Source organism: Acanthaster planci, linkage group LG20 (genome assembly GCF_054643075.1).
Source record: "Acanthaster planci isolate LZ-2023a linkage group LG20, COTS_SCS, whole genome shotgun sequence".
Classification (NCBI taxonomy): Eukaryota; Metazoa; Echinodermata; class Asteroidea; order Valvatida; family Acanthasteridae; genus Acanthaster; species Acanthaster planci.
The window spans coordinates 339,298-361,555 of record NC_141796.1 but is presented as its reverse complement, the minus strand read 5'-3'; the positions used below and the strand labels follow the sequence as shown (position 1 = coordinate 361,555).

The window sequence follows — 22,258 nt, the reverse complement described above, 5'->3', positions numbered from 1 at the left end:
GCCAGACCCTTGGGGCACGCAATCCCACAATCAGCGTCCACAACCGTCAATATCTTGCAGAAAATTTCTCAATTCATTTATAATCGCCTTTTTCAAATAATATTTGAAAAAATTATTCACAACTGTAATTTAGAAATGAAAGTTCGATAAGATAATGCTGCGATATAAAGTGACTGATCGCGATCATTATCTCACCAAAAGATAAATGGATAATGTCAGTGTCTAGACATACTTGGAATTTCTTAATGGTTTCTTTGACGGGTGTTTTTATTTCTGGTTTGAACCAGACAACGCGCTATGGACGTGACGTGTCCAACACCAAAATATGACCCAGTTGCGAATAGATGCCTGATTTCAGACAGGCCGCAGATTTGGCTGTGGTCGCAGAATGTCTGAATAAGACACGTGTTTGCGGCTTTAGCAGTTCGAAAGTATAAACCACATCGTGGCAACAAGACACTCAATTCCGACGCGGCTTGTGGCTGAAGGACGTCACTTTCCGTTTCTGTCCCCAGTTGGCGGTCAGTCTTCAATCGGGTTGGAAAGTTCACATTTGGCATATTGTCCGGCTGGCCGGGCCTGGAAAGTTTAAGCCGACTGAATGTTGTTCATCAAGCATGAAAGTACTCCGCATTGCAAGTAGAAGGAGACAGTTAGAGATATGTTGTCTGATCTGAGAAACAACAAACTAACGGCAGTAACGTTGAGCAGGTTAAAGTTGAAGTAAGTAATTGTTCTTATCAGTTAGGCCACGGTCTATTCCTTCCTCCATGGTTAAGCCAAATGGCTTGGCAAGCGCAAGTGCATGGCCACAGTACGTACAATGCATGTAAGTTGTATGCTAGCGTAACTTGGACCATTCCTAATGTCATGAACGTGATCATGTTGGGACATTGAAAATGGTAAGAGTTCCGGATCTTGGTACCACCACGTATTCGCCACCAAACACAGCAAGCTTCCTACATGCATTGTACATCATGTACATCTTGTTTAACTTTCGCTGAAGATAAGTCCATTCTCGCGGTCGGAGCATGAAGCTCCATGGTCGGAGGTTGTTCACGTCTGGGCAGAGAAGGCCGAACATGCTAAAGCAGGGCAACTTTTTACAAAGCCTCAAGTCAAAGGATATGTTTTCCTCCTTTTTTTGCTGCAACATGATGGAAATAACTGTAACCTTTTTGGTACAATGTGGGAGATATTCACAGTGCATAAACAATGATATTTCGGGGGATCGTAAATTTGGGGGCCCTGTTCCTATAAAAGAAGGCTGTAGGATTGATGTCAAAAGGGCAGGGTTTTGAGTTTTGAGAGACTTGATAAGAGGACACTGTGGTTGTTTCAAACACATGACACTTGGTCAGTGATGATGGATTCAAAGTTTATCAGTAAGAAAGTCACATTTTCTCACAAATTATAATTTGGAATTTCAAAAAAATAAGTTGAGTTTCGAGTGTGAAATATGGAACAGCCACCAATTGACCAATCGGAGAGAAGAATCAAGACTCAGTGACATCATCCCGACCTCAAGAATGGGGGAAATTATTATTTTTTTTGGAATGCTTCATCAGATTTTGGGGGGGGGAGGTTAGGGGTTTCGGTCATATTCTAAAAACTAGGAAAGACTGTAGCATCATGACTCCACTTTCAAGTGTTTTGTATGAAATTATCAGGCTACTAAAGTGCATATTTTTAACAGAAGTTGAGATATACATGTACATCACTCCCAGATTCATGTGATGTCGACATTTTAGCAATGACTGACCTTCAGTGAGATTAGCAGTACGTAATGAAGACAACAGAGATAGTATGCAACCTTCTTTACACTCCAGACAAATTGTTCATGACATGTTGTGGGAAACGTAAAAGCCAACCAACTCATGTCATGAGTAACACTAACAGGCCAGAGTTACTTGTTGACTAGACCTGTGTGAATTCAACAGCAGCCCAATACAAGAACGTAACAACTCTACACCATAGTTGTGGGCGCAACCGCCCAGCTTGGAGAGGCGGCATATCAAGCCCCATAGTTCTTGATGGTGTCAACATGTGCTAAAGCCTAATGGTGGGACCAAAAAATGCTGCGGGGACAAATTTTCATCACTGCAACCCAGTCTCGACTTTCCTTACAAAAAGAAGTCTGTAAGGAAAGAAGTTTGTATATTAACAGCCCAGGTGCCCTTCCCTATCACAGCTACAGATCTCATTGTAAACACCTGCTAAAGCAACCCCCCCTCTTTTGTAAGGTTTTTAACTTTTCAGAAGACCTCTCATGTTTTGTAAGTGATCAGCAGACGTGGATCATGTACATGTATTGTTCTTGCAGTAAACAATTTGAATGTGTATGTCATGTACACAAACACAGATTTACTGGATTTCCGGTACGTTGCAAGATATTGAATTTTCTAAAACATGAAGAAAGGCTGCTTCTGCCTTTGGGTTTGAAATGATACTGAAGAGCTAGTTAAGCCGAATATAAGTTTATACGAAAGATGTTGTTTGAAGGCTTACTGATAGAAGTGTTTCACTCAACAACAGATGGTGTTGAGCAAGTTTATTCCCTAAGATATGCAGCAGTTGAAATATTAGATTCACCCCAAGTTCTATGCACAGCTAGGGCTTAGATATTTGATCAAATTCAGCTGCAGAAGTACTGTAGCTCAGACACATTTTTAATTGAATTTAAGTTGGACATATCAGTTACAGAGTAAACATTTTTCCAATGGTTGTAAAGGTAGCATGTTTATCATCTCTTTCTGCACAAATCAACCAAGTTGCCCCTGGTGTGTGGGTACTGTGCATGTAGCTCTTGGCATTGGATGCCTACAGAGCGACATGGAGGATCACTTCTGAACTAGGTGTTTGTTTAGTGTGTTGGTTTTGTGGCAGCTTGCAACATGTGGTAAGGCAGTATAAACATAACTGTACCCTTCACAAACACAGTATCCTACTTACATGTACATGCTTGAAAGATAACATTATATAGTCCATGTACTTGGAAATGTAGGAAAATGATTACATGTACTGTAATTCAAGACAGCATATACCAATATTGGAAATTGAGGACTGCGTAGCCAGGACAGATGTTTCATACTATTTTTCTTTATTGATTCCTGAATTATGTGTCTGTGCCAACATTTACATGTACGTGCATGTTTGTACTCTATAATTTTGTATGTACATGTGTGAAGACATGTATTGAATACAGAGTTTGAAGGCTAGGGAGTTGGGATACACTGTTTATGTGGTGTTTGTGTTTAATAATTATTAAACAGAGGTATGTTCAAGCCAGAAAAATGAGGAAAAAATTTGCTAAGATTTTGGTATGTTTCAACTGAACATTTAGTAAAATTACCTGGAGCAAATAGGGCTGTGCCGAATATCTGAATATTCGATTGATTATCCAATATCTGAGGATTATTTTCAGAATTTGAATATTCAAATGCAAAATTCATGAAAAGGGGGGGAGAATTGTCCTTTGTTTTAAATGCCAAAAATTGCACTGTGGAGGCTTGTTTCAAGCAGATTCAAATGAACAGCATCAGAAGTGGTACGATTCAAAAAGTAAGTTATTCATTAAAAAATTTAAAAGGACTAGAAATTTTCAACGGGGCAAGAAGTATTGTTCGTCTCTTAAATCTTGCTAAATCGTTGCTGTAGATACTTCTAGACAATATTAAAGTGATTATAATGTTCAATTGTGTGCATTATTGCAACTGATTTTGACTTATACAATTTTGATTTTAACAATGGCTACATGCACTGTTTGGCATGCACAACAGTTTACCCACTGGGAACCCAAGGTGAGGGTTCCCATCGTTTTCTGTTTTCTCCGAGTGACGCAATCTGCATTCAGAATTCAAATCTTGGCATGAACAGAAAAAAAGCCTTTTAGCTTGTTATAGTTGAGCTCTGAAGACAAATGATACTGCATTCGATTTGGATGCTTCCATATTTATTTGAACAGATAAAATCAGAGAAAACATGTTTCCCATAGAGGTGTCCTTTAAAATTTAGCAAGTTTGCAGTTTTAATTAACTTCATTTCAAGCGTCACCAATTCTTTGTCAATAACATTGGAAACAGGTGTTCTACGGCAAACAGTTTCTGTCCAAATTTGCCTGTATGTACATGATCAATTTATCTTTCATTTTCCCTGTGGATGTAATCATTGCTTTGTATGTGAAGGTTCTACTTTGTCCGAGCGTACGCGTAGGGCTAAAAACACAGCAATCCACTGTGATATTGCTCCGCTTCACGTGTTTTGTTTCCTTTTGGCGTGATACCTTTTAAAGCCAGATGTTGAGAATAGAACCTTTTCATTTCCTGTCGCTGGTGGTAAGCTGATATGATGTGTTCTTGAAGAGCATTGAACAGTTGCAGATTGATGCTACATGTATGTTGGAACATGTTATTGTCTGTACAAGTAATCCACAGTGAGCATTGTATTTTGTTGTTTGTAATAAAGGCGATTTATTACGAGTATTTTGCCCTTGAGGCAAGTCAAGAATCACTTAATTACTGGGATTTTTTAGTAATCGTCATGAATTTTCAAGAGATTTTTTCCTTGTAATAATGAGAAGTATTAGAAAGGACATGTAATATGGAGCCTTTGGAATAAGAACAAAATGTTTCCCCTTTTTCAGATCCAGCAGAGATTTGTTGCATTTCTCCCATGATGCATCTGTTCAAGACACAATTTCCTAACAAGACAGACAGATGTGACAGATGAACTCAGCAAGCTGTAGCTTTGGAAGCAACATTACGAGACATTGGTCAAGATGGCTGGAGAGGCTCACGCTATCTACTCGTCTTATACGTATCTCGTCTTCTTGAATTTATACACGTTTGGCATCGAGCTGTGCTCCTCTGCGTCCTTCAGCTATCTTCCTCCGTTGCTATTGGAGATGGGCTTCTCGGAGACGGTGATGTGTATCATCATGGCATTGGGGCCGTTCTTTGCTATGGTGGTCATGCCTTGTCTTGGAACAGCTAGTGATCAGTGTACCAGTAAGTATGGCCGTCGTAGACCCTTCATCCTGGTTGTTATCATCTGCCTTAGCATCTCGATGGTCTTGCTTCCCAATGGCATGGATATCGGCATGAAACTGGGTGCGGCCCTCCCAGGACGGTTTACTGGACTGGCCATCATCTCATTCTCCGTCATTCTCTTGGATTTTGGATCGCAAATTTCACTTCTTCCCCTGGAGTCACTGATGTCAGATCAATGCAAGACTGAAGTGCAGCTGAATAAGGCATACTCTGTCTACAACTTTATGCTTAGTCTTGGCTCCAGCTGTGGCTACTTGGTGCTATTTATAGACTGGAATAAGACATATTTATTTACGCTCCTGGGTGGTAAGGAACACATGATCTTTTTCATTTTGCTTTTTCTCCTAATCTTGACAGCATTACCCACACTCCTCTTTGCTTATGATCCACCAATCACTGGCCAGGAATTGAACCCGGATGCTTCAACCTCCATCCCATCAAGTACAGACTATCAAGTCAATACATACTTCAAGCAGAACGGCAAAGCTACTGGGTCGGTTCCAGCCAGCCTCGGCAACAACTCATTACGTCATGATCAAATCCCTCCAGTCGTGCTCTCTCCCAATCCACCGTCCATATCCATCAACATGCCTGCCGTCGTTACACTCGGAACTCCAATTGCCATAGGCCAAAGGCACGTTATTCTACAAATCGCATATCAGTTTATAAATGTCCCGTTAAGCTTTGTATGCACATGTGTTTACTTCATCATTCCCAGATCCTACAAGATGTATTTATCAGACACCGTCCATAGCTTAAGAACTATGCCACTGGTACTTCGTCAGCTTTGTGTTGTTAATCTGTTAACCTGCATGGCTGTCATGGGGTTCAAACTGTACTTCGTAGATTATGTCGGTGAGGCACTATATCACGGAAATCCTGACTCGCCTCTAAATTCACTGCCAAGAATATCCTACGAAAATGGTAAGTCTGTCTTTAACATATCCGAAAGACGCTGTTGCAAATGAAATCTTTGGCCTAGCCATGATTCTCTCCAACACATTTTGCATGAGTGCAGAAATATCAGATGTTTCTCCTTTGTCATGTTTAATGAGGTTGTTACCATGGTAAAGGCAATTATCGTAGTTGGTGGGGACTTAATTGCACACTAGCCTATTCTCAGCGTTCAATGATGGCAGCTATTGCCTTGACTAGGAGCTGGTTTGTCCCTGAGGGAAAAGCTGGGACATAGTTGTTGTTGTTTTTTTAATAAATTGACCATTTTCCTAACTGTTTTACAGTCTTATCTTTGTTCTTACAGGAATCAGAATGGCTAGCCTGGGTCTTCTCTTCCAGAGTATCACGTCCGCCATGTTTTCTTTTGTCCTCAATCATCTCGTCCTCTCCTACGGCATTATCTCGACATTTCTCTTTGGCATGTTAAGTTTTACCATCATGACGGGACTGATGTTAGTTGTCGAGGATATCTCCTTGACGTTGCTGCTTGCGGCTTTTACAGGATTTGCGTCAGCAGCTATAAATGCACTTCCATGTACTCTGCTGTCGATTTATCACCAAAATCAAGAGGTTTGTACGATAGCCCTAGGGTTGTGCCAGTAGTTAAGTTCTTACAACACTGTCATAAGCCAAATCACAAGCTTTTTTGTTCATTCCCTGTGTGAGCACACTTACGTGTGAGATTTGGGATTGACTTCTGACTGACTTTCAATTGACTAGTGACTAACTTGTGATTGATTTGTGACTGACTTCTGATTGAGTGGTGGCTGACTTGTGACTAACTTGTAATTGACTTGTGACTGACCTGAAACTTGAGTTTTGACAGACTTGTGATCAAGTTGCACTGACTTGTAATGAAGTTTTGACTGACTTGTGTTTGACTTGTGAAATAACTTGTGGTGTGGGGGAGTTGTTACTGACTTGTGATTGACGCTGCAAGGAGTTTAGCATAAAATCCTTCCAAACTTCCGTATACTTCTGATTTGACATACTAATAATACCGAGAGCAGTAGAACTTTAATATTGCTGAAACAAGAATTTCTCAAAAGCACCCACAGCAGTGTCACAATCTTAAAAAATTTGAGAGATGACAGTAAAGAAATGATTCTTGGAAGAGGTGGAAAGAAAACTGTTTGTGTCTTGATTTGTTTGGTTCCAGAAGTACTACAGTGATACGGAGATGAAGGCCACGGAGCCCAGGGGTATTGGTTCAGACATGGCATTACTGGATAGCGCATATGTCCTGTCTGAAGTCCTGTCTTCTTTCCTGTTTGGTATTGCAGTAGAGATAACGGGAACCACCCTGTCCTATATGTTCTGTTGCTGTGTATGCAGTGTTTTAGGCAGCTATTATATATTGCAGTTAAAATGTTGAAGTGACTGGAAATCATGCCCTAATATTTTAGGATCTTGGCATCAAGAATGGACCCACAATAAAATGTTTGGAGGATAAAGAGGTTTTCGTGGAAGGGAGTGCCAAAAATTTGAAAGTTTTATAAAGTAATTTTTATGGCCTTTCTTGGGGATGGGGCTATTTTTTTACGGGATGGGGGCTTTTCCCATGCTTTGGAAAGAAAGGGAAAGGAGAAAAGAAAGAGAACTTTTTTTTTTTTACAGCTATTTTGGTTCCATTTTGTGGGGTCATGGTCTCTGTTGCCCCTCCCACGCGGATCCATCATTGATTAATTAGCATATGACCTCAGCATGAACATCAGTTTCAGTTTAGCGCCAAGATGGTTTGTAAATCCTCGGGAACTAAATTTATCCTTACGATCACTGTGAACATCTAACAAAAAAGTGCGGGACAATAACGATGGATGCTCGTTAGTGCTGGGAGTTTCTTTTGTTGGATGTTTGTGACCTCAACTGACCTTTGGGTGAAAATCAGGTTGATCAATTTGGCTGCGTCAGATTGACTTGGCTGGGGTTGGAATTAACAGGTGTTTCTACGCAGCCACTGATGGCAGCTTCTGTAGAGACATGTGCTACCTCTACAAGTAGCCACAGCCCAGTAAGTCAGACACAGCTAGATTTTCTTACATGTGACTCTGAGGTGACCTTTTGAAGTTAAAGATGGCCCACCATATTTGCATATGACCTTGACCATGGAACTTATTTTGATGTCTTTTAAAGTATGATCTTGGTTGGTCATTTCTTCTAATTGTACAACAGACCTTGAGTTATTTGGCAAACGAACTCTTGGAAAGTACAGGGCTGAGTCTGTCTATTACCCCTGATTGTTAGTTTCTAACACGTGTACAACACCAGGTAACAAACAGTGCACGAATGCAAATCTGAGTTGGACAAGACAAGTTCATATCAGTTGCAATTTTACATTGGTCAGACTTGACTTAGTTTTACAATAAACAATTACACAACTACTCACAAAAGTATTTTGTATTAGAAAGAAGGTAGGATTTATTTTGGAAAATCTATTTTTGTGCAGAGTTTTATCACTTTTGCTTCAAAATAACTATAACTTACAACATTTCTAATGCAATGTCCACAGTGTTTGAGATATAATGGGTCAAGGTTGTGGATGATTTTGAAAACGAGAAGTGTTTTGAGGATGATGAAAATCACCCAGATATTCCTGTTTGCATTTCTATATTGCTGCTATTTGTAGTGTACTTAAGTTTGTCTCAGATGTTTATGCATACTGTATAGTCCTGCATGTGGAAGTGGACATAGGTCTCAATTTTTATAGCATAGATGTGATTTTAATGTAAGATATAGCTACAAGTGTGTAACATACAAGCAAACTTATCCTTAGCTCATATATTTAAAAGAACTTCAAAGGAGGGTAACAAATTATCGGGATCATATTCATACCTGAGGGAAATGGGAAAGTGAAACCAAGGTGACATCACAAAACATGGCAAAATTCGCTTGAGTTGAAATATCTTCTACTTTTTCAAATTTGTAATTTTTAGCATATTTATTAGAAACAAGTCTTGCGGCATTCAATGAGGTGTGCTAAGTAACTTAAATGTTTATATATATTTTTAAAATTTGATGGCTTTGTTTCAGTTCAAGGAATTTTTTGATTTAAATTCATTCGTCAAAACTATCCTAGTATTATGAAGTGCCAAAGTACTGTCCAAGAAGCTTTTCATTTTAAGTTAAAGAAAAAATGGGTTCTAAGTTTGTTTTTAATGCATACTGAGAATTCATAATCGTGTAGTGAATTCTTTTGGAGCTGCAGATAAGGAAATGGCTTGTAATGTGTTTCATCACAGATTACAAATCTCAATTCTCAAATTGCAAATACTCCAGTTCAGTTGTATTCTAAACACCAAGGCCCAAACTGAAGATGAGGGATTTGCGACAAGAACGTTTGTAGCTTATCTGAATCATGCTTTTTAATTTGCATTTCAATATTTTCAACCTTCACCTTACAGTTATTCATTTTTATTTTAAAGTCCATTTTTCTTTACGAGCTCCTTCAAGGCTGTTCGCTTTGCAAAATATTTATTTCTGTAGATTCGTGTGTATTTATTTTCTATTATGTTGTTGTCATGCATGAATATTCACCTGTCGATTTGCCACTAAAATGTTTGCCTGAGATTGGTCTTTGTGACACAAATCAGAATTGGCCTCTGGGATCGTGGCTTTCAGTATTTCGTGCGTCTGTGTCTGAAACCTTTTAAGAAGTTCCACTTTCCACATCTCCTATGAATGCTAATTCGTAAGTTGTCATTTCGTTTCTTTTGAATTTACAAATGGAGAAATGTGACATCAATTTTTCAGGGATTTTCCTCCCAACAATTCCAGCAGGTACTACCTGTGCCTTTAAATTTTTCCTAACTCAACTCCTCTCTTCATTTGGCCGCGACTCACCATTTTTTATTCAACTGTAGCCGTCAGATACAGTCTTCACGAGTGAAACTCGACACGGGTCAAGACTTGTCAGGGTACAGTCCACTAATTTAAGTCCCATTGAAAACAGTATAAAATCAGCACTGTTTAGGGCCCAAATAGCATGCACGCCAACATCCCTGAGATTTCTGAAACAAATGAAATTCTTGTCTGGTCACTAATCTTTCAATTTCAATGTTTAGCCCTTCTGCTCTCATATGAAAGCTCAAAGACCCAGGGAGTTGATCCTGGCAACGATTTACACGATCTCACCATTTTGGGGCCAAACAATCTCCTTTTTCAAAAGATACTGTGGGGGGGGCACTTTTAATGCTAATGAGCTGGCCAAAAATTCTCACTTGAATTAGTGGTCTGCACCTGTCAGAGACCTGTGGAGAAGCGGCAAACTCGAACAGCGCCCTCTACATATTCACGGCTGAACCTAGCGGTTTAGACGACCGTTCAAAGAGTTAACCTAATTTTAGAACCCGTAGCTCGACCAGTCGATTTGAATAGCGCCTTCTGTACTGATGTGGTTGGATGTGTGCGAGGGCGTAGTGGTGGCATCAAAAGTGTTCTTAAAAATTTGTGTTTTAAATTATTTCAAAATATTACAAATAGATTACAAAATACCCTAGAAATCAGCATTTTTTTTTACACCGACTGCAAGAGCGACCCGTTTGGGATTTAGTCGTTACATCTTTCAGGTTCTTGCTTTTCGTTGAGTGTGAAATCACGGTTTGAAGAGACATTTAACCTTTGAACTTGGCAACTTTTCCCGCTAAATAAAGCTGTCGAAGTTTCAAAGCTGGGGGTGACGTGGATTTGTGCCTTACATTTGTCAGACTCCACAAGGGGCAGAAGTTGAAATGCCTCTGTCATTTTACACTTGTCACAATCTCGAAAAATGCCCCTCCTGAACTTCCGCTGGATTTACAGCCAATCGGAAGAAATAACTTCTGAAATAAACAGGTTGCTTTGTGACAAGTATTTTCTGAGCTTTTGTTCGTCTCCCGGATACCAAGCCTAATAGTTGCGGTTAGTTCTACAGACCTGTGCTGTAGCCAGGATTAAGTCCGTGGGGTAGCGATCTTTGATTTTTTTTTAAATGAAAGTCGCGGCCCATTTTGTCCGTTAAAGTGCTAGACGACACTGCAACACAATGTGATCATCCGTGGGGCTGAAACCAACAACGGTGTGAAGTCTCTTCAGGAATGACCGGAAATGCATTTCAAACGTGATGCGGAGACATCGTTCAGAAATCTGACTTATGGGTCCGTGATTAATCAAACCTATATTGACTTGTCTGCGGGAAGGTGTTTGCTGAACGAGTTCCAAATTGACTGTATTTGCTTTAATGTCCATAAATTTTCCAGTAAGCTTCGTCTGCGCTCGTAATTTGAGGGATTTAAATCTTGTTCCAGGTCGACACTGCTAGTGCTATTCAATAATGTTTGGAGGATTGGTTTTTCGTCGTCCATGTTAATAAACTGTTTCCGTTGCCAATCGGGGTTTGTTGCTCTCTCGGTAGGTGGTCTCTTTAACGCTCGTCATGTCGACTAGATGCGACCGGTGATTTTGAAAGCACTTGACGGTCTAACCTTAACTGCCTGGCATCAAGTTTTTTTCTGGGGTGCATTAAACGATTGCCAGTCTCAGATATTCACCTTTATCTCGATGACCAAAAACTCACATTTTTTCTTTACCCCGAGGCAGAGCCCCGATGAAATCACGGTGGTGTATTTTAAAGACAAACCGCTCTGTCATGTGAGTTTGTTTTTTTTAATCAGCTCTGTGTAGTTCTCAGATTTGGTCATTAAGGTTGATAGATTGAGTCGCAAATTACTGAAGGTCTGACTTGCTGCTAATATCAAGTGGCGCAGTGCAATTCAATTACGCTTCATCCGATGAAGCAACGACTCAATACACCTGTATTTTGATCCTGCAAGAAAAATATGCATCTTTAAATAAATAACAGGAAAACTGAACAGGATCTCTCTCTCTCCCCATCAATATTAGGATAAAAAGAGAAATTGTCAGGCGTGGGATTTGACCGTGCTGCCTGCTTTCGGGTGATCATGAGTGGTTGGGCCTAATCTTGATTCTAGAAATCTAAACAAAAAATCAACAATTTGTACACAACGCTATAAGTAAAACTGGGTCCACGCATGCACAGAAACCATTTTGCGACTTCCTTTCCATTACATGCTTAGCGTGTACCGCTACGGCGTCGAACTAATCGAATTCCACGGAGTGTACCGCATTTTGTTTGCATGGCGATTCTTTGTGTTCGATACAAACAACATTTACTTCCGTTGCCGCTAATCGATTCCGGTCCAGCGACTATAGAATGTATATAGACACGACCCAGAACTGGGTTGGAGAGAACTACGGGAAATCACCACAAGTGGCTTCCACTTGAGAGGCAGGCTGGGGAAACATTGCGGTTGTCTCAATTGAGAACCTCGGAAGACAGTTTTGAAAAGAATCGATTTTTTTTCTAGTGAAGACTACAATGGATGGTATCTCAATAATTGCAATTGCCAACATTTTGCTTTAGGCACTAAAATCAGGGATATAATGCATAAATTGCATTTTTTGTTGGAAAAAAAATCGTGCAAACGACAAGTTTTGGAGACAGAATCTAAGGAATATATATATATTCTTAGTATGCATATTTAACGGGGTAAACCCAGTGAACAGCTATGCACATCGGTCTGAGGTACGATTCGAACCCAGGTCACAGAGGTGGAAGGGTAAAAACCGATTGGGTTTGTAAGGGTAATTCCGTCCTTTCCGAATAGTGATTGATCTAATGTCTCTCAAGGCATTGTCCTGACTGGGAAATACGACCACTGACGTCAGTACAAACAGACGAATCTTACTGAAGTCGGTGTCCAAATAGCCTCTCTGCTCACACCACCCTTCTACTGCGTGTTACCTCTCAAGTTACTTTGTCTTAATCTTTTTTGAAGAAGGAAGACTTATTCCCGTCAAGAGTGGATCAAAGGATTTTGTTTTAGGTTCACGTGCTGCCCGCCGGCGACGGAAAGCAAGCACCGGTAGTTACGCGTGCTCAACGCAGTACCGAAGCTTTTCAACCGGGTCAGCTTATTGTCGCCTGGAGCGAATTTTAAGAGGACGGAGAGAGATGATTTCCGGTACTTGTTGGTATATCTCTTCTTCAAACCCTCCCCGGATGCATGTTTCGTATATTATGTGGGCATATGGGCACATTGAGGTTAATACTGGGGTTGCAAACAGGTTGAAATGATCGTCAATAACTTGACAAAATTTGGGATAATTTACAATATTGAGCCATAATAGTTGAAGTTCCTGTCCTGAATTTACTTCATGAAGTGGAACTTTCATCAGCATAAACTTTTTGTTGTGACTTGAGAATAAAATATCCTGACAATCCACGGACACCCTATAATTGTCTTAAACTGAGTGTGCACTTTATTACAACTTGCATCGGGGGCGTCCATGCCAGTTCGGGCCTTCAATCGCAAATAGGGAATTATCTATGGTGTTCCCTTGAAGAGGAGCCGCTTGCGAAGTTCCGCTTCCGTTTACCTGGAAATCGTCGGGGGGAGTTAAGGGATACTTTGATGATGATGTCAGAACAAGGGGAAGTCCTATACATTCCTTTCATATTGCCACAAATCCACTGTTGCTATTTTTGGCTCTGGTCACTGACCTATTTGTGTTCAGTGGTCCTCCCTCCGCTACCGTATGACGTCATAAGACAAGTGCTGTAATCCCAGATTTTGACCACACCAGAGTTGAGTCGTTTCGCGGCTTACAGCGGCGATTTTGCCAATGGGTTTGGACAAGGCATCACGGGCAAAGACCAGCTGGACATTTTAAACAAGATAAAAGAATACCCGTTCTTGACCCCATCGGCTCAAGATTTATCACACGGTCTTATTTCGCTCTTCAGAAGGTGAATATCTGTTTATAAAAAAATGTGAAGGAAATACGTCACAGCTATGGGCGTACAAAGCATTATGGGTTACTTGCTTTCCTAATACATATGTACAGCCAGTGCCACGTACTGACTCGTGTAACTCTTCAAACTCTATCCAATGAGTACTCGACAAAAAATTACGTCATGCATCTGCCCTTCCCGATCGATCGGGGATCGACGAGCAAGGCTGTACTAGATAACACTAGATCTTTATTGGATGGTTCCGCTCACGTGATGTCGTCCTCTGATCGCACATTCTTTTTTCACACACCCTTTTTTACAAACACCCAGATAATCTGTACATGCACAAATTGTTTTACCGTCCGTCCTCAGTTCACAAGGGCGCGCATTGGCGTGAAGACTTCAGTGGACTTTGTGTTGGACGTGAAAGGACTATCCACTGTCTTTGAGTATCATGTTGAGTCAAAATATAGCTCCCTTGATAGCCTGGTATCACAAATATACCAAAGAATGCATTTGATTGAGTGTGTAACACGCCGTCGTGTCGCAAACTAAATGTATAAGGATTGCAGACTGGAAATAGTTAAAAGGAAAATAGAGTTTAGTGTCACATCTCCATACCTTCACAGAATCTTTTCTCTTGACGTAATAATGATGACTGCTTGAAGTCCTGTTCGTGGAGCCAAGATGCTACGAAGATAAGCAAAATTTTATTTTGGACTAGAACTGTCATTCATAACAATGATTAAGGCCTCATAGCACTTTTAGAATTTGTACAAAATACTAATTCGCTCAATGTGAGTTTGAGAATATAACTTATTTGAAGTTACTGTATTGACTTTGAAGTTAATTTTGTTTATTTTGAGCAGATAACATAGATTTGTTTCTAATGTTTAAACAAAATAGCAGGAACATCATGCCTTAGATTTTCAGTAGGAACCAGACATTGAATTGAGGCATATACAAACAGCAATACCACAGCGTATTACAGGCATACAAACCACATACAGCCGGAGGTCTGTTATAGGCGATGTAATGTATACAATGTCACGATTTCGTTAATGCAAATGCAAAGTTCTTTTATGAATGGAGTTGTATTGGTCGACTTTCGACCTATCCCTCCTTAATTAAAAGCAAACAGATAAAACAGATGCGCATCTATCCAAGCAACGGGGAGGATGGTATAATCACGAACGGAACATGGTTTTGGAGCCAGTTGCACCGTGAAATCGGGAGCGAAGATCAGGAATTTACCCGACTGCAGAGCAATGAAATCCGGTGCTGGTTTGATTCGGGGATTTTCATTCCAGCATTGTTTGGGATCAGCACATGTGCCAAGTTTTACACTCTGGGTTTGAGTGTTGGAAGTATGTCTGTGCATTGTACTTTTGGTGAAAACAAGTGAACGATCTGGAACAAAGTTGTTACAAAAATAAATGCAACATGATTATAGTAAAAATACATTGATCATCTTTCAAACGCTCGTTGAGCTCTCTCGTAAGACAAAGTCATCTTGGTAAAACTGACTCAGTCTTTGGAAATAGATATGTTAAAGCTGCCATTGGTGGAGGGGGGCCGTTTAAAATATTTCCTTCTACCCTCTCCTCAGGAAGAAAAATATGGAAATTGCATTAGCATTGAATCCTCAGACATAATAGTGTCTGATCCTTGATCAGATGCTGATGAAATTAGAGCTATTTTTCAAACTATTTGACGTTTATTCCTTGTATTCCAAGGCACGTTCGCAGGAACTCAGTCCAAGCACGGAATTCTTGTTCTACATTATTGAACTGCCGCTGTGCACGACACTGGGCACGAATTAGGATGGCATTAAGACTTTGGTCTTTTAAAATTTTAATGGTTCCAATTCCGCTGTTTGATCTGATTTTTAAGTCAACAATGTGACCGGAAAAAAATCAGCGGGAAACGGTAGGAAAAATGACCGGGGAAAACCACTTAAAGTCGGCGGAGTCTGAAACGTGACTTTCATAGTATGCGAACCAACAATGGAAGGATCGCGGTGATCAGACTCGCATTACTAGTCCTCTGAGCGTCATTGTAGATGCCATAAACCGATGTTAAATCCGGGTATAAAGCTCTCCAAACGGTTGTAAAGGCCCAGGGGTATTTCATTTGTCCCTGGATGGTCTTTCAGAAAGGTAAACGGTGGGAAGGGAACACGGATCTGCGCCATGGTTTGGAAACTCAACACAGTCGACAGGTCATTCCTGGGGAAATTATTTGAATTTGACAGCCTTTTCCAAATTAAATTATGAAATGAAAACCTTAAGAAAAAGAGTTTTCCGGAATTTGGCGAGACGAAAGAGGAAGTAATCCCCGAAAAAGTGTCATTTGTGTAGTTAAGTTTAATTTAAGTTATGAAATCCAGTCTTAAAATGTCTCGAAATCAAGTTGGGCTCAGTTAGACAAGGAAAAAAGCACATTATATACAGTTTGTTCCAATGACAAACAACGGATATGTGTAGATGCACTAGGTCCATATAAACAGAAAATGTAAACTGATTCGCGCCCACTTTGACGGTGGAAACAGCGTCCAATACACTTTGTACAATTGCGCAACGCCTTCGAGTCGTCGAAGGTCACGTGGTGCTGATATCAGGACACGAAAATCAGCTCTTCGTAGAGGTGAGATCGTGGGGGGAACAGGAAAGGAGACAAATCATCATTCCGAGAGAAATCATCCTAAAAGGTAAGCATTTGAATGAAACATTCCAGGTCAGGAAATCTGCTGAATCTCATTTGGTTCAGAATGTCACTTACTATGACAAAGACGCGTGTTTCTCTGGGGCGTTCTGCGACCAAATAGCAAGGACACGAACCAAAAGGGCGTATGCATCGGCTGCATAAAGGGGCCAACATTGCTCTCCTGAGCAGCCCGTCTGAGCATGTCCAATTAATTATTGTCATTGGATTCATTGTGTCATCGGATCCTGGTGATCGCGTGTCTGCGTCAGATTACTCAGAGATCCTTCCTATTAGCTAATTAAAAGACCTCGTCAGAAAGAAAATATTGCAATATTTTAAAAGCTATGTAATAATCTACTCTCTTATCACCTCGTGTGACTAAACTTTTGTTTTATTGCCAGGAAACTTCAAGATTAGCAGATTCAAAATGCAAAGAGCACCTTTGATTTAGATGTGTCCCCAGTGCGTTTTACAGGTTCAGAAGGGTTGTTGCTTAGGAAAATGCGGTTGCTAGGCAACAAGTTTATGGAACAGATGTTGTCATTGAATCCTGAAAGTTGGATATCAGATATCCTTTCCCCATGTTAATCTAATAAAGTGAATTTGTCAGAAAAAATAACTGTTTGATAACATGGACAGTGTTTTGTATACAGTATGCACCAGCTTCATTTTTCATCTGTTTGTGTGACGTCACATTTTGTTCCAGGTGTAATGGACCACAGTAGGAATTTTTAACACCAGCAATTCAAACACTCGGAGGGCTAATCTTTTCAGAAATACTCATTACACATCATTTTCCGTGAGTGAATAATCCCTCAGGCTGAAAACCTCTTGCTCTAGGGCCTGTAATGGCTTTCTACGTTCAAAATGGGATCATTAATTCTTCAATGGGCTTGCACGAAAGTGGAGGTACATTAGACGTCATAAAACACTGGCAGCGAAATTCACTCAAGTTGAACTGTGTTCAACTTTTGCGAATTGGCAGTAAAATAAATTTGATATGACGTAACTTTGCAATCGTGTTTTCTTTGGCGCCAAAACCGAACTGGCCTTGAATCCCCCAAATCATTTGCTTTGGTAGTTAAATGTTAAGGAAGCATGTCGTTAAGTCAATTAAATTAATCTTATATAATGCGAGTTTCCACACATACGTCTGAACATAACTTACCTAATTGAGAGGTTTCTCAATAGATATGTTTCTTGCGAGTGCGTCCATTAAGACTGTGCAGTGACAAAACCAAGAAATCGTCGAAGTTCTAAATGTACAAAACTTTAATAAAATACAAATGACATGGTTATCTGTATTTCATATGTACTGTCTAAGCCGAGCTTTGTCAGAGACGTTTTCTGTTTACCTTTTGCGAAAATTTCGACAGTGTACAAAGCATCTTTGCAATGTTTGCAAACTCTATCAATTAATTATCGATATCAGTTTATGTCTATTTACAGACTATATAAAGTAGTCAGCATTTAATCTTCTGCAATGACATGACATATTTTCACATGCCACGCCGATGTGTCATGAATTGGTTGTCCATGGATGTAACATGAAACTCTTGCTGATTACGCTGAGCCTTGTGATTGGTTCATCACGATCGACTTAAAGGCTGTGAAACGTTGCATCTGGTTTCTGAGCCCACTTGTTCCCAAAGCCACTCGAGATTACTCGACAAATTAAGTTCTCTTCAGGATTTGAGATTCACCAAAGTTTTTGCCAATCACGTGTAGGCCTATTTGTAATTAATAAGCTGACTGGCAGATATCAGGGTTGTCGTAATTTGTAGGTCGTTCTGGGTTTTTGGTAGTCCTGTAAATTGGCGCATTCGCGTTGATTGTCTCGTAATTGCAAACCCAATACTTCTACTGAATACACGCAGTTTTGTTCTCATGGTGATTTCAGAGTGACATTTATGCATTTAACTTTCAACCCTACTGAAAAAAACCGTGGTTGTGACTGTTTTCCACTGGCAAAATGTAGCCTTCGTCAATGATACAAGAGAGAATCTTATTGTCGCGTCCTTGTTTTCCTTGAATGTTTTTACTAAAAGTTTTGAGTGAAAATATACTTGTGTACTTTGCACAACTCCATTATTTATTATTATCCATAATAGCCAAAATAGCTTAACAAATACCACCCCTTCCGCAAATTATGTTCTTTCTTAACTTACACCATTTTAAGCACTTCGGTGATGGCGTTTGACTATTTATAAACTGAGGGTTAGAATGGACAATCGTTGTTCAGGAGTTGTTATCCAAACAGCAGGTTTGTTTCCCTACCGTTTATTAATGTTCGGGGAACATGTTTTCAGCAAGCATTTCAGCTGCTTGGTAAATTGACCCGACAAGGTGCCTCGAGACACGGTTCCATTTTGAGATCAGTAGAAAGGTTGGTGGGGTGACTAGACGAAATGACTCGTAGATTCAACGCGGGAAATGAGGGATTGGCTTGCACTGTCCGTCGACTAAAGCAGCATGCTCACTCACTCCTCATGCTGAGATTACTGTAAAGATTAGAGCGCATGTGTGGGCATGTTCCTTGCGCATCGCTTGTATTTTCTTCGCAGCTGCGCAGGTGTGAAACATATGCAAGGCAGGCTTTAACGATCACAGCACGGAGTAATCTTGGCACGCTTCATTCACAACTGCTCCTTCTAAGTGAATTACGTGGGTTTGTCTCGCTGGACAGAGCAATAAAGATTTGCCGGCACGACGAGAGAGCTTCGCCGGACTTGTCTTGAATCTGTTCTTCGGTTATAGCAGGTAGTGGCCATGGGATCAGGTTAAGGATTTTTATTACTTCGTCTACAGATCCAGCGCTCACGGGGGATGCAGTTGAATATGAAGCGATCAAGATTGGTTTTCGGTAACGTGATTTGTTCGTGGAAATTCATTAAGTGACCGCGTGGATTAGCGTTCAGAATGCAAGGAGTTGTGTTAACGTGCGCAGAATTCGGGAGTGAAATTTTGATTTAAGAAGTTCAAGTTCGCTCATGCAACCCGCTTTGAATTTCCAGCTTGCAAGACAGAAATATGATTCCAATTAAATTAAAAGGAGGACGAAATCGGAATTCAGTTAAAATAATGGTGAAGTCATGAAGGACAAAATTTGAAAGGAAGAAGTTCCAAAACTGGGCCACGTACAGGTATAGCCCTCGCTCTAAACTCTGCTCGAAACTCATGTCTTGAATTATTGAAACCGAAAGCTAACTTGAGGTCAGACATGTTTAATTCATCTCTAGCTTTTTCCGAGGCAGTCGGCGTATATCAGGCGGTTCGTTCCGCCCCAGAAAATAAACAGCACTTCAGCAGACGAAAACGTTTTCATCAGGTCTCGTGTGGGGCACTTGGGACGTCCGCTGTATCGTTTAGACCTAGAAAGGAAACAGCTCATAGACCCACAGCAACTGCCACTTATTGATCCAGTTTTCTAGTACTCGGAATGATTATACTGTAAAGTCAGCATTTCAGACACAGTGTTCAGGGCTGAGGGGTGAGAAAAGTTTTTAAAATGCTCTCCTGCGATCTGGAGAATTTATACGCTGAGTTGAAGCCAAAGTTGCAGCATTGAGTTGAGTTGTATTTATGAAAATTTAGATCATTTCGATTCCTGTATTTGACTGTGCAATCGCTAAATACATTGTAATTCAAACTGTTTCTATTTCTGTGAAATTTGAGAGGATAGGTTCAACAGCGACACGGCGAAGTCTTAATACAGCCTACCCATTTGCCCTGGGCCTTCAATAACAATAAAGATCGGACCCCCCCCCCCAAGAAAAACCGAAATAACAGTGTCAAGAATGATATAATTTTTGGGTAGCGGCTCTGACACAAAGACGGATACAATTTTGTTCCAGAATAGTTTTTCTGAAAGTGTATACACTTTGACAAAATATACAATCATGGGATGTGTAATGGGCGGATTGGCGTTTTATACGCGTATATGGATGTTTTTCACGTGACGTATACATGACGGGCAAAGGCATTTCAGAAAGCGTACCATGTCCGTGGCGGTGCGTGCGTTTTCAAATCTATGCATTTCGATTCAGTGGCTATTTCATGTACGCCAGAATGTTTAGAAACTTCAAGGCGTGCGTGTTTCGGCGCACATCTGTGTAAATTGAATACTGACCGTCAAATTCACGTGAAGGAAAATCCTCTATAATACGAATACGACCCTTTTGCGAAAGTGATTACGCGTGTCGTACTTGCAGTGCGCACTCTTATGTGAACTGGAAAATGCTACATAAAAGCGAATACATACTTATTTTAAGGCAGCTTGGATCATGAGCTGCAAACCGGTCAAGCCACTTGACAGTTTTGGCTAATTACCCTTGACGGTTTTGACAACGAAACCATCTTGACCAAGCGGCTATTTAGCTCGGAAAAGAGGTTGACATTGGCATCAACTTAAGTTTATAGTTCCAATGTAACACGTATTGAGGATGCCTTTGATGTTTGAAATCTGTCGAGAGCGAGTCTCACAACCAAGACTTCAAGAGATTACTAACGGCTGAAATTGAGGACAAGTAGACAGGTATATCAACAGCAGTGGGGCGGCATCGACGGCACTTTGTGACAAATGATGTAGTAGATGGATGTAGTTTCGCCCCTAGACAGAGAACATTTATTGGCAGTTCACGCGGGGTGCGGTGACATAGATTTCCTCTGCGTGGACAGGCGGAATCGCCTGCCAAGTTAAAGAGATGTCATACCAATAAAACTGTTTTCCTAAGAGTGAACTGAGAGGTTTGTTGTCAGGAGACATGAAGAGATCGCGTCACGGGTGACAGTGTGTAAATGTCTGATGGGAACAAGCAAGCAGCTTTCTGGCGTCAAATCAATATCGTTAACAAACTACTGGTATTCCTATTTCAAGAAGCAAATTGAAAAAGTTCAAGAACAGTCCACTGTGCTTTTCCAGTTTGAAAGCCTCCTTCGTTACCAGATCCCTGCGGTTTTGTCTTGTATGTCGCGATTTCAAGATTTTGTTATGAGGCAAATTAAAGAAAAGTTAGACTGAAGAGTCGGTTGTGTCGAACTTGTTTATTTTCATTTGTTTTACTCACATTCATTTATACTTGTCTTGTCCTGTACTAATCAAGTGATAAACAATCTCCTGGTAATTGGTGTCTTGATGGTTCCTATGAGCAGGTGTGGCGGCAGGTCTTAAAGTAGCCGACGTTCACCGACAGGTGGATCAAACAAGTTTCCCTTTTCAACGACTCTGGCATTTTGTATGTCTTGAAAAAGCATCCAAAGCAAGTGATGCTCGTTTGAGTCAGGACAGATTTTCAGAAACTCAGATTTCCAAGCCATTTCGATTAAGCATTCAGAGATCTACACGTATCAGACGCAAGATTCCGCCTTGACCCCCGAGCCTCTCATATTGTGATACAAGGGGTGTAACTTAATAAATGGACAGCGTATTCCCAATACGATAAATTTGCTGGAACTTTGAAAAAATGACATTCAAGTCCTAACAATGTAAGCATTAATCGGCAGGAACTAATTCGATTGAAGACCAGTCAGTAAGGTTTGATACAATGACTGAATGCTGATATGAGTAAGAATGTGTAAGGATTTCTTGGCACTAATTTGTACAACTCACGACTGGCGATGCTTTCAAGCGCCTCTATCTACGTCCTATTTTGGAGATTTACAAAACTGAAAGGACAGAGCCTTCGGAACTCGAAGGGAGGATAAAACAGCCGAGGTCTCTTTACAATCATGCTTTGTTGAATTAACTTTCCTTTTATGT

At 40.5% G+C, this 22,258-nt stretch overlaps 3 protein-coding genes across 6 annotated transcripts in view; 2 read left to right on the top strand and 1 right to left on the bottom strand.

Moving 5' to 3' along the window:
* gcc1 (GRIP and coiled-coil domain containing 1) overlaps window positions 1-22,258 on the bottom strand; it is a 109,261-nt gene that overhangs the window by 18,340 nt on the left and 68,663 nt on the right. Inside the window, exon 3 of the mRNA XM_087130595.1 lies at window positions 14,416-14,484. The gene's annotated coding sequence lies outside the window, so the exon portion shown is untranslated. The remainder of the gene's footprint in view (window positions 1-14,415; window positions 14,485-22,258) is intronic.
* Window positions 403-9,597, top strand: slc45a3 (solute carrier family 45 member 3). 4 transcript variants are annotated; one of them, XM_022228087.2, is made up of 5 exons: window positions 404-723; window positions 4,643-5,006; window positions 5,406-5,972; window positions 6,310-6,575; window positions 7,165-9,597. In XM_022228087.2, the coding sequence occupies exons 2-5, from the start codon at window positions 4,778-4,780 to the stop codon at window positions 7,378-7,380; spliced, it is 1,278 nt and encodes a 425-aa protein (XP_022083779.2). In that variant the 5' UTR covers window positions 404-723; window positions 4,643-4,777; the 3' UTR covers window positions 7,381-9,597. The 4 variants fall into 4 exon arrangements, with proteins under 4 accessions (XP_022083775.2, XP_022083779.2, XP_022083776.2 ...); XM_022228083.2 differs by having other exon boundaries at window positions 403-723; window positions 4,643-5,972; XM_022228084.2 differs by lacking the exon at window positions 404-723 and adding an exon at window positions 3,032-4,392 and having other exon boundaries at window positions 4,643-5,972.
* Window positions 16,370-22,258, top strand: part of LOC110975401 (uncharacterized) — a 38,282-nt gene continuing 32,393 nt past the window's right edge. Inside the window, exon 1 of the mRNA XM_022227858.2 lies at window positions 16,370-16,504. The gene's annotated coding sequence lies outside the window, so the exon portion shown is untranslated. The remainder of the gene's footprint in view (window positions 16,505-22,258) is intronic.